Raw genomic sequence first — 13,200 nt, forward strand, 5'->3', positions numbered from 1 at the left:
GCACAGATGGCCCCTGTACCACCTGTGCCATGATGGCCAGGGGGCCCTTGCAGGACCCGACATCCTGGCCTTAGAACCATGTCCATCTGGCTTGGCATATTTTTTTTTGTTTTTTTTTGAGCTCTTGATCTAAACTTTGGTTAACACAGTTGCTAAGAAACTTCCCAAGGCGCTTAGGATTCAAACAATGTAAAATGTTAACAGATAAAATCATTCTCAATCTTATCATCATTCGTCATTCAATTATAATTCAGCTCTATCTGTAGTTACATTTGCCCTTTCTGTGTGTCTCTTGAGCCCTGGTGTTGCAGTGGTTAAGAGCTAGGATGCTAACCAAAAGGTTGGCAGTTCGAATCCACCAGCCACTCCTTAGAAACCCTATGAGGCAGCTCTACTCTATCCTATAGGGTTGCTATGAGTCAGAATCGACTCAACGGCAACGGGTTTGTTTGGTTTTAATTATGGATCCCTGGTGGCACAGTAGCTGAGAGCTCAGTTTCTAACCAAGAGGTTGACAGTTGGAATCCACCAGTCGCTTCTTGGAAACCCTATATGGCCGTCCTACCCTATCCTATAGGGTCGCTACGAGTCAGAATCGACTCAGTGGCAAAGAGTAGAGCAATAGTGGTGTCTGTTACACCTGTTCGATTTTGCTCACCTGAAACTAGTTTACTATTTTCACGGTTGTTGTCAGCTGCCGTGGAGTCAGTTTTCACTTGTGGGAACCCCATGTGTACAGAGTACAACAGTCCCACAGGGTTTCCTAGGCTGTAATCTTCAGGGGAGCAGATTGCCAGTCTTTTCTCCCTCGGAGCTGCTAGGTGGGTTCAAACCACCAACCCTCCAGTTAGCAGCAGAGCGCTTAACCATTGCACCACCAGGGCTCCTTCCATTTTCAATGGCAGTCACAACAATACCACTGATAACTCAGCAAGCCCAAAGGGGTATTAAAAGAGATTAATTTTGTTGTGTGTTTTTAAATTGAAATGAACTATATGAAAATTTATAATAAACATACAGAAATGGCTCTAAAAAAAAAAAAAAGGTATAGCCCTCAGGAAAAATACTTTCCCTGGATATGTATTTTTTGGCCTATCCGGTGTTTTCTTTAAAAGTTGAACCACTTTGCAACTCTTAAAAATGGGGAGATTTTACAGGGAACTACGTGTTTCTGGCTTCTCTTGAAAAAATGGCAGTTCTGGCAACACTTGGGCCTGCATTCCAATATGGCGGCAGTTGTAGAGCACATGGGTCCCCCCAGCCCATCCTGTAGTGTGTTCTCTCAGGTTGTTCAGGGAGCTTGGAGAAGTCTTAGGAATCACATGGTCCAAGGCCTTCATTGTACAGATGAGGAAGCCAAGGGCTGGAGATCCTGGTGCTTTCCTGGTGTCACATGGCTGGTGTATATGAAGCCTGGGGCTGGAAGGCTGGGCTTCTGCCGGCGGGCCCAGTGCAGCCTCCACCGTATCCTCCTGCCCCTCCTCAACACAACACAGAACACCATCTTAGGGGTAGCATCTGGGATTTGGGGGTTTTATTTTGGTTTTTGGTTTGCTCTGTAAAGGGTTTTATTTTATTTTATTTTATTGTGATCAAATAAATATAACATAAATTTTCCATTTTAATCATTTTGAAGTGTACAGTTCAGTGACTTAATTACATCCATAATGTGCCACCGTTGATTGCACAAGACTTTCTGGTGCACTATTGATTTCCAAAACGTTTTCATCACACCGAACAGAATCTCAGTACCCATTAAATAACTCCTCATCCATCTGTCACCCCAACCCCCAACCCCTAGTAACCACTAATCTATTTTGGTCTGTATGCATTTGCCCATTCTTGATGTTTCATATAATAGGATCACACAATATTTGTCCTTTTATGTCTGACTTATTCACTTATCATAGTGTTTTCAAGGTTCGTCCACGCCTCAGCCTGTAGCAGAACTTCGTTTCTCTTTATTCCTGGGGTAGCATCTGCTTCATCAGGCCTCCTACCCTAATCTGGCTGACACAGAAGGTCCAACTAATTATTCGAGTCATGAGCCGCTCAAGGAGCCTGATTATCAAAGTCCAAACCACAAAAAGGCAGATCTTCACTTCAAGGGCATTTATTTATAGAAATAACTATAGCGTGCTCTGTGTAGACTTCTAAGCCCCCCCCAAAATGTTTTCATGTTTTGATAACTTCAAAAGTCCATTGCCCTTAAAACTTCCTAGAATCTCAGAAAAGGGCCACCAGGGGGTGGAGGTAGAGACAGGGTAGAAAGTTAAATGAGTTGCCTCTCCAGGCAAAAATCCACAGCAGCCAGCCTGGTTTGCTTGTGGACATCCTTGAAAACAGGCTATTTATAGCTGTCAGGATGATGACTGGATTTCAGCCCTAAGTTGCTGACAAATATGAAAGAACATTTTTAATTGTCTCCTTTTCTCCCTCGTCTGTCAAATGAAAAGTTTTGACCAACTAGTTTGCAATCAGTGTTATTTTCTTGTAAACCAGGAGAAATTAAAGGAACCCAGAAATACAGCCCATCCCTGGCTTCACTAGTGTTATTTGCCATTCCTCCAGGTTGCTGTGAGTCTCTTGGAGCCCAGAATGGGTGCACCTGGGCAGTTGACAGCCTGATAGTGGATCTAAGTGAATTTCTGGACCTGGAAATCAGGGTCAGGGCAACTGGTTAAGGATTAGTCATCTCCAACTGAAAGGTGATTATGAGAGGGAAAGAAATGACAGGCCAAAGAAAACTCAGGAAGAGAGATGCAGAAAAAGCATTCCAGAAGCCATTAAAACATTGTTAGTTTTATTTTCTTCAAAAAGTCTTGGCTGCCTGTGATAGACCCCACACCACTCCTGCCCCTACCCCTGCAGCGTTCGTGGGATGACTTTTCCAGTGACTGTGTCTCCTAGCAACAAGAAAGAACAGCATCTGAGCACTTTCCATGCACTGAATACCTGCCTGCTGCTTTAATTTGCCACAACACAACACTTTTGTTGGGTGGAGATTAGTATTCCCACTTTGTAGAAAAGGAAATAAAGCTTCAAAGAACTTAAGTAATGTGTCCAGCCAATAAATGGCAGAGCCAGGCATGAACCCTGGCCTTTCAGAGTCCAGAGGCTATGTTCTTGTACAACCAAAGGTGAAATCAATCTGTCCTCCAACAAGAGCTAAGAGTAAAGCAAACGATGAGACATCTTCAAAAGAGAAGAAGGATCATTGGTGTTCAGGCTTTCTGGTTGGCAGGGACAGTGGGCGCCATGTGCCCACAGTTATTTACCAAAACAAAACCTTTGGAAAGATGTTGGTAGAGGTGATAGTGTTGGCACTGGTGATGGTGGCGGTAGAGATGGAAAAGGAAGATGAAGACGAAGAGAGTTCACTTCAATCTGGGACATACATGACACAGAAAGTCTTTGTCTACTTCCAAATCACCAAATAACCTGTCATCACTCCATGCTACATAGATCTGCTCTGACAGTGTAGACAGAGCCGAAGGAATCCAGACTGCAGCTTCCCTGGTGTCTTGGTATGCGACGAGAGCTGGAATCTCTTCTTGATCCCGTAACAGCTGAGAAGGGACAGCCAGTAACCTGCAGGGAACCCAGCCTACCAGTGGACTCTTTGGCAAGAATACCGGAACACATACAAAGGAAGGTTTTGTCTTATCTCCTCTTCTGCCTCTTGGCCCAACGCCTGCCCCCAGCACAGGCCCACCACTAATGGCCCAGATTTCAACCATGCAGGCCCCTGGAACCATCTTTACCTGATCATCCTTTATCCCAATAGCAGTCTCTTCCTTCTCTGTACCTATCCGTGTACTGCTTGCCTTTGTTCCTTCAACCAATTTTTTGCCTGGGACAGAGGCAACCAATAATCCTTCTCCTTTGTATTACTTCAAATAAAGGCTAATGGCTGCTTTTCTGAGTAACCAGATAAATGACCTATAGAAAAAGAGTGCTTCGATTGTTGACAGGCTACCAACAACATTCAGTCAACAAACTTGTAATGAGCATAGAGGATTAGGGTCTATGAGTATAGAGGATCAGAGCTGTTCTCGTGATTTTGCACGTGTTATTTCTTTTAATCTTTATAATGCTCTGTGAGTTAACTATTAGCCAATCTTGTGAGTAATAAGGCTCAGAAAAGTCAAGTAACTTGATCAAAGCTATACTGCCCATAGGGGCAAAGCCACAATTTCAACCTAGGGTGCCTTAATTCCGTTCTGGGCTTTCTGCCTGAGGCCACACTGCCCTCTCTTATCACGAGTGGCTAAAAATGGCCCACCTTGAACCTGAAGGGAAAAGTATCTGAAGGGTAATTTGTATTTGTCTCCTGAGAATGGCACCAAGCCTTCCCTGTCCCGCTCTGTGTTGGGTATGGTTCGAAGGCAGGGCCTCTGCCCCATCCCAGTGCGAGCTAAGAGAAGAGGTGCAGGGTGTCCTGGGAGGCACCTGGCTTTGCCAACGGTCAATTCCAGGCTCCCTAACTACCTGAGGCTCTGCAGATGCCAGACCAGGAGATTCCTGTGATACATTGATTGAGACTCCTACAACTGCCCTGGCCACTGGGAGCGGGAAGAGGTGGACACTCTTCATCAGGCAGTATTTCCTAGGATGTGATGCAACCATCAACACCCCATCCCCCAGGTGCATCCATTTCACAACTTCTGGCAAAGGAAAACCACGGCAATCTAGTAAGGATAATAAATAAAGAGCACGCCACACCACAGCACACAGCATATGACTACCAAAATGCATGCCCAAGTGGGAGAGCATGGTGGCAAAACACAGGCTCTGGGGTCAGAAAGTCAGGGCTTAGCTGCCCACCCCCACCCCGCCCACCTGCTCACTAGCTCTGAGACTTTAGCCCCGGTATTTATCCTCTCAAAGTCTTAATTTCTTTATTTCTGGCAATACTATCGAGCTCATTGGGTTCTTCTGAGAATTGGAAGCAATCATGTATGTAAAATGTTTAGCAGAGTACGAAGCCAAAAAAGGCTGTGGAAGTGGAATGCATTCATGTCTAACCAAAAAGTCCCTGAGTTAGAGAAGTAGAAGTTGTTAGATTTTGAGCACATCATTTCCTATGGGTCAAATGTTAGTCTTGGTGAAGCTGTTAAAAGTATGTAAGCTCTGTGAGGCCAGAGATCCTGCCTCTCTTCTTTGTCACTTATCTCCAGGCCCTACACAGGCCCATTTTATTGTTGTTAGTTGTTGTTAAGTTGGCCCAGACTTATGGTGACTCGATGTGTCACAGAGTAGAACTGCTCCATAGGGTTTTCTTGGCTATAATCTTTATAGAAGCAGATTGCCCAGGCCTTTTCTTCTGTAGAGCCATTGAGCGGGTTCCAACCACCAATCTTTCAGTTAGGAGCTGATGGCAAATCGCATGTGCCACCCAGATTCTTTGCCTAGCCAACAGTAGGGCTTAATAGATGTTCAGTGGATGGATGGATGGATGGACGGACGGACGGACAGACGGACGGACGGACAGACGGACGGACGGATGGACGAAGAAACAAAAGCGATGTCCTTCAGTCACAAAGAAGACTGCCACTGGAGAATTGACCTCCTGTGACTCTCTGTCAGGGAATGGCACCTGCCGTCTGTCAGGCTGTCTAAGACAAACACCTGGGAGTCACCTTGATTTCTTTTTCTCACTCACTTCCCACAACAAACCAGCCCCATTGATTCCACCTCCTGAATTTTAGTTTGTGAATCTTTTCTCTTTTCCCAAACTCCACTGTCATTACCTTTGTTCAGGCCCTTCCCAATTTTCTCCTGGATTTCTATACTACCCCCAAACTAGGCTGCAAGCCTCGGATGTATACCTACCCCTTCCATTCCACTCTCCACACTTGGAACAGAGTGATCTTTAAAACCGCAAATCTGGTCAGGTCACTACTGCTTCCACCATCACAACAGCATCGCTAGTCAGCCCCACCTGGAGTCCTGTGTCCTCTCCAGCAGTGCTATGCTCTCTTTTGCCCTGTCCCATTCCCCTACTTCTTCCTCTGCCTGGAATGCTCTTCTCTGTTTCCCTTCCACATCCTTCAGAACTCACCCCTGGCATCGCCCCTCTAGGACACTTTCTCTGAGCACCCCTGGCTCCACTCCTCCTGTGTGCTTCTAGTGCTTAAACAACCGTACTGTGACCTCTTTCCTTGTCTGTCCTTTCCAGGATGCCTGGCTCGGAGTGCTGGGTTGTGTTCTTTATTGTACCTATTAAAACCCCATCCAGTCCCTGGCATATAGTGCTGCTCAATGAATGTTTGCTGAATTGATAAGTACTTTTGTCTTGCACCAAACATGTGCTTTCTCAGAAGCACATTCACAATCAACATCACATCTTTGACCAGGAGTCTGACTGCTCAAGATAATTAACCAAGGATTAGAGTGTAGCTTATGACTCTGGAAAAATTCTCCTAGATTAGGCATACAGGCAAAATGTTTTTTAACCAAAATTCAAGACACATCATTTGACAAATATGACCACACATTTTTCTATTCCAGAAAAATCTGAAGATATAATGTCTATAGCTATACAGGAAACCCTCGTGGTACAGTGGTTAAGCGCTATCTATGGCTGCTAACCAAAAAGTTGGCAGTTTGAATCCACCAGGCAGTCCTTAGAAACCCTATGGGGCAGTTCTGCTATGTCCTATAGGGTCGCTATGAGTTGGAATCGACTCGATGGCAACGGGCTTTTATAGCTATACGACACAATCTTTTGCCTTACTATATTATCCAATTATGCCAATGTAAAATACTGAAATAATTACAGGTAATAAATAGCTAACATTCTTGGTGAGCTTACTATGCACTAAGCATTGTGTGAAGTGCTTTACAATCATCTCATTTAAACTTCTCAACTACACTTTGAAATAGATTTTTTTATTACCCCCATTTTACAGATGAGGAAACTGAGGCTTCAAAAGGTTGAATAACTTGCCAATGGTTACACAATCAACAGTGGACACTCAGCCAGCAATGGATGAGAAGCTGGCTCAGCCCTCTCAGTCATTCTGCAGTATTGACCTAACCATGACCTCTTAACCTTATTAGATCATCAGAAGAGCCATTTCTGGGCAAAAATAGCTTGTGGCTTCCGGAAGTTTTTATTAAAACTCTAAATCTCCTGGCAATAACTTTCAAATGTCATGATTCAGACCAACAGTGATATTTGGAATGGAATCATAATGCAGGTCTCCTAGCTACAGTGATGCTCTTGCTTCCGGAATGAATGCCTGGAGGAATGCTCAACCTTGACATTTATGACAATCTGTTTTTCCCATTTCTTGGTCTTTTGCCATCATTGACTATTGAAAGTCACTGACCCTCATTCCCTCCTCCTTGGGGAACCCTTTCCTTCAGGTTTAACTGGCTCTGTCCTCTTCCATTGTTGTCATTTCATCAGAGTCTATAGCAATGTTTCTCCAAGTCCTAGCCACTGACTACCTGCATAATGACCATCTGGGCACTCATAAAAATGCAGATTCCTGGGCCCCATCACACAACTATCATACAGAATCTCTAGAGATTGAAGCCCAGGAAGCAGCATTTTAATCACATTCCCCAGGTAATTCTTAAGAATACTAATGTTTGAGAGGAGCCCCGGTGGTGCAGTAGTTAAGAGCTTAGGCTGCTAACCAAAAGGTTCGAATCTACCGGGTGCTCCTTGGAAATCCTATGGGGCCATTCTACTCTGTCCCATAGGGTCACTATGAGTTGGAATCAACTCGATGGCATGTAGCAGCGACAGCAATGTTCAAGAACTACTGACGTAGCCTCCAGACCCTCATGATTCAAAGTGTGGTCCCAGGACCAGAAGCATCAGCAACTTGTTAGAAAATGCAGAGTCTTCATTTTTAACAAAATCCCCAGATGATTTGTGTGCACATGGCTGTGCATACAGAGAACCACTAATCTAGAACAACGCCTCCCATCAGTTTTCGACATCATGGCACGTGTGGAACATAGAAACATTTGTTTAACACTTGAGGATAACAGATGAGAAGGCTTGCAGTGGCGCTGGGCGTTCAGGCTGCCCCAGACCTCACCTGCCCACCCTGAAGGCTAAGGGAATTGATATCTCAGGCATATATACTGACTGAGAAGCTCTGGTCTTGTTAAAGCATGCCCAGTTCTGCTAATTTCCTTCAGGGAGCATAATTCCTTAGACTTTTCTTATTCTTGCCTTCTTCATCTGTCATTTATTTTCACGCATACCAAGACGCAGAAAGCCCACTTCCTAGCTAATTCCATCAGTTGCCGTTGAGTCGACACTGACTCATGATGACCCCATGTGTGTCAGAGTAGGATTGTGTCCTGTATGGTTTTCAGTGGTTGATTTTCTGGAAGTAGATCACCAGATCTGTCTTCCAAGGCACCTCTGGGTGCACTCTAACCTCCAGAATGCATTAACCATTTGCAGTATCCAAGGATTCCTCCTAACCAACTAAGTCTTAGAAATGTTCATACAGTGGAAGAGTGCAGTCTCATCATCAGGTTCTAGGTAAACTCTTTGAGAAATACTAAAAAGCCTTGTTTCTCATTCCAAAGAGTCATCTGCTCATGGACTAAAATGAAAATCAGGGAAAAAAACAAGAGCCCTCTTCCCTCTGAGGAGTCCCCCTCTCCTCCAGGCTCACGTATCTGAGGAGGAAGGGCCAGCAACTTGCAAGGTGGCTTCCTCTCTCCTGAGTGCCATGAGGAATGTGATCCACTTAATACTTTCTCAGCAAAATCTGTCAGCTTGTAAACTGGACAGGTGTCTCTTCTCTCAGCCACCCTCTGATAATAGGGTGACAACTGGGTTGGAAGGAAGAGCATACCTTCAGAGACACTTCCTGGTGGGACTATCTGATCAAAATGACCAAGTGTTGGGACACACCATCTGACCTTACAAAGCCCAGCTACATGGGGACCCCATTGATTAATTTTTTTTTCACCGTAGGAAAATGTTGAAAAATTTTTACAGTTCAAAACAGTGAGCTCTAACTTTGAAGCAAATATGACATGGCTGACATAATGCTTGATAAAGTAGAACGTCAGCGAAAAAGAGAAGGACCCTCAATGAGATGGATTGACACAGTGGCTTCAACAATGGGTTCAAGCATAGCAATGATTGTGAGGATGGCGCAGGATGGGGCAGTGTTTCATTCTGTTGTACGTGGGGTTGCTATGAGTCGGATCCAACTCGACCGCACCTAACAACAACAACAACCCCTAGATTAAGGATTGTCATGGCCTAAGCAAATGCAATTGGGAGAGGGGGGAAAAAAAACACTGCCACCAAACAACTCACTCTTTTTCTCCTTTCCAACTTGTCTGCAAATCTGTGTCTAATTCTCTCCATGCTGTGCCCACCCCACCCCACCCCACCCCCAAATCAGATCATAGACAAAAGCAGCACATATTTTGGCTGCTTTAGTGTGGATCTATCCCTCCTCTGCCCCTGGAAGTCTTAAGTGTCAAAAGGCTGAGTAATCTTTCCTTTGTGTGCTAACCATATACCCGAGACAGGGCTTGGCCTGAAGGCCCTCTGTTATCTTCAATAGTAGAAAGGGCAATGGCCAGACCATGCTGCCATGTGCACCTTGGTTAATTTTTCATGGGCTTTTCCCTTGATTCAGATTCTTTCTCCTGCTCTGATCAGGACATTCAGAGAGCAGTTGGCAGTCCACCCAGGATAGGCATAACGTCAGTGAAAAGAATGGGCTTTTCTCTAAGTTCTTAGCAAGAACAGTTGATTAAAATTTCCATCCCTCCATGATCTCAGGGAAAATCTAGCTCAATTGGTATAACATAGTTTATAAAGAAAATGTTCTACATTCTACTTTGGTGAGTAGCATCTGGGGTCTTAAAAGCCTGTGAGTGGCCCTCTAAGATACTCCACTGGTCTCATCCCTTTGGGAGCAAGGGAGAATGAAGAAAACTAAAGACACAAGGGAAAGATTTATCCAAAGGACTAATGGACCACAGCTACCACCGCCTCCACTATACCGAGTCTAGTACAATGAGATGGTGCCTGGCTACCACCACTGACTGTTCTAATAGGGATCACAATACAGGGTCCCAGGCAGAGCTGGAGAAAAATATAGAACAAAATTTTAACTCACAAAAAAAGACCAGACTTACTGGCCGGACAGAGACTGGAAAAACCCCAAGAGATGGCACCCGGACACCCTTTTAGCTCAGTAATAGAGTCCATCCTGAGGTTCACCCTTCAGCCAAAGATTAGACAGGCCCATAAAACAAAACAAGACTAAAGAGGCACACCAGCCCAGGGGCAAGGACTAGAAGGCAGGAGGGGACAGGAAAGCTGGTAATAGGGAACCCAAAGTAGAAAAGGGAGAGTGTTGACATGTTGATTAACAAATGCTGAAAATGTAAAAATTGGGGAATGATGAGGTCTTGGACTTCTTAGTCCAAACAGCTTACCCATTCCACATGATCATTTCAAGTACAGGCAGTCCTCGGTTTACAAATGAGATCAGTTCCTGTGTCCTTAAGTCAAATTTGTAGGTAAGTCAGAACAGGTACTGTCTTAGTTATCTAGTACTGCTGTAACAAAAATACAATAAGTGGATGGCATTAACAAAGAGAAATTTATTCTCTCACAGTCTAGGAGTCTAGAAAATTGAATTCAGGGTAAGACCTCCAGGGGAAGGCTTTCTTTATCTCTCAGCTCTGGGGGAAACTCCTTGTCATCATTCTTCCCCTGGTCAAGGAGCTTCTCAGCACAGGAACCCCAGGTTCAAAGAATATGCTATGCCTCCGGTAGTATGAGGTCTCTCTGTCTCTCTGCTTGCTTCTCTCTTTATATATCTTAAAAGAAATTGGCTAAGGATACAACCTAATCTTGTAGATTGAGTCCTGCCTCATTAACATAACTGCCACTAATTTCACCTCATTAACATCATCCAGATAGGATTTACAACACATAGGAAAATAACATCAGATAACAAAATGGTGGACAGTCACACAATACTGGGAATCGTGGCCTAGCCAAGTTAATAAATATTTGGAGGAAACACAGTTCAATCCATGACAGGTACATACAGCTCTTATTTAGCCTTACTTTAGTGCAAGAACCCTGGTGGCACAGTGGTTAAAGCATTTGGCTGCTAACCAAGAGGTTGGCAGTTCAAACCCACCAGCTGCTCCTCAGGAGAAAATGTGGCGGTCTGCTTCTGTAAAGATTTACAGCCTTGGAAACCCTATGGGGTAGTTCTAATCTGTCCAGTAGGTTTGCTATGAGTCAAAATCGACTAGATGGCAGTGAGTTTTTGCTTTGGTGAGTACAAGAAAGGCTCGAAGACTTTTCACTGAATTCAAAGCTGCACATGCAGCAAGTGAAGGTGATTGTGATGAAGAATTTGTTGCGAGTAGGGGTTGGTTCAGTGGTTTCAAAGTGAGGTCTAATTTACGTAACGTTAATGGGTAAGTACAAGTTGTCCATAAGTCAGTTGTTCGTAATCCGGGAACTGCCTGTTCAGATATTGAGCCATCTCTCTGCTTCATGGTCCAGGATGAAGAACAAGCTGTGGTACTTTGAGTTCGGCACCTCGGAGACTTTTGCTGCCACCTGCAAGAAACTCCATGACCACATAGAGCTGGAGGTAAGTTACCAAGTGGGGAGAGTACCTCCTGGACTTTGGCTCTGCTCCTGGACTATCACATATGCTTTCAGTCTTTAAGAGTGACCAAGAGCAGAGCCCATTCATTGTAACTCCATCCTGTTCCCAAGCACCTCTACACTGCCCTCAGAAGTCTCCAATTGCTGGACCTGCCTTTCTTGGCCTGCCCAGAGAGTCTCAGGATTCCAGAACCCAGAGGCCAGCTCCACGGTCCATTCCTTTCCTCACCCCTTCTTGCACTGCCAAAAAAAACCCCATTGCCTCCGAGTGGATTCCGACTCACAGGGACTCTATAGGACAGAGTAGAACTGCTCCATAGGGTTTCTAAGGACCAGCTGGTGGATTTGAACTGCCAACCTTTTGGTTAGCAGCTCAACTCTTAACCACTATGCCACTAGGGCTCCTTGCTATTTCCCATTCTCAGAGAGGGGACAACTTAGCTGCCATCAGTGTTAGGGAAAGGAGCTGCTGTTGGGGTATAGTCAATGTCCCAAGCCTGGTAAAAGTCTGGGGACTGGTGGCCACAGGGCAGCAGGGGTGGGGGCATGTGAGTTAGGGCCAGAGGTGTCCAGACATCCCCAGATCATCCCTTCTGTTTTCACAGCTGCTTCCAAGAGATGACTCATAAGTACCCAGGGCTGGCTTCATTGGTGTGTGGCCTGTGCAGTCGCAGGGGCCCCATGCCCAGAACGGTCCATGCTTGGTTTTGCGATCTGCTGTCACCATCTTGAAATTGTTGTTAACTTTTGAACAAGAGGCCCAGCATTTTCACTGTGCACCCAGAAATCAGGTCACCAGTCCTGTAGGGCACTCTTGTTTGACTAAGTCTTCCGGCACTTGTAGCAGCCTGCCTGAGAGAGTTTGCCTGTGGGCTTCCCTTCCCTGATTGATAAACTGCCCACTTCCCACCCCCTCAGCTGGCTTCTGCTGTTTGCTTTCATCGAGTCCTCTCATGGCTATAAGAATTTCTCTTGGTGCCTGGCCACCTGAAAGCCCAAACTAATATGCAGACCAGCCCTGCCTCCGCTCTGCAGGACCTCAGGCTCTTCAGTTCGGTTCACTTGCCCATAGTTCGTAGCTTCCTATGGGTTTCAGTCCTGTCACCTGGTTTTCACTTGAACAAAACAAGTAAAGAGGCAGCCAGCGTGCTTAGCCAGGATGGGCCCCTCCTGGCCCACCAGCTTTGTCTCGGAACCGCCTCTCGGAGTCACGTGGGGCCGGGTATCCCCTTGAGGAGGAGCGTTTGGCCTGAAGCAGTGTGGGAAAGCCCCGCCACTCCCTGCCGGAAAACAGCCACAGCCCGCTCGCTTGGAGTTTTACAAACAAAACACAAAGCCAGAGGTTCTGTGTGGTTCTGTTTGACTCATCTACTGCCTCTCCCCATCGGTTGCTGGGTTACGGAGACACCAGGGTGGGAGGCGTGGATCCTAGCTAATCCTCTGAACTTTTGGCCAGCTTGGGCAGAGGGCAGAGAGACCCAGGAACCTGAGGCATGTGTCCATGGGTGGTGACCACCTGTACCTGTGAGAGGAGACACCCTCCTCTATTCACATGTAAA

General features: G+C 45.6%; 1 protein-coding gene across 2 annotated transcripts in view; it reads left to right on the forward strand.

Annotated features, from left to right (window-relative positions):
- The window catches only part of DGKG (diacylglycerol kinase gamma), a 248,355-nt gene that overhangs the window by 175,562 nt on the left and 59,593 nt on the right, over positions 1-13,200 (forward strand). For both annotated transcript variants that reach the window (XM_049880842.1, XM_049880850.1), the window contains one exon: positions 11,534-11,624. In XM_049880842.1, the coding sequence (XP_049736799.1) occupies positions 11,534-11,624 (91 nt within the window). The remainder of the gene's footprint in view (positions 1-11,533; positions 11,625-13,200) is intronic.

This window comes from Elephas maximus, chromosome 1, assembly GCF_024166365.1.
Source record: "Elephas maximus indicus isolate mEleMax1 chromosome 1, mEleMax1 primary haplotype, whole genome shotgun sequence".
NCBI lineage: Eukaryota > Metazoa > Chordata > Mammalia > Proboscidea > Elephantidae > Elephas > Elephas maximus.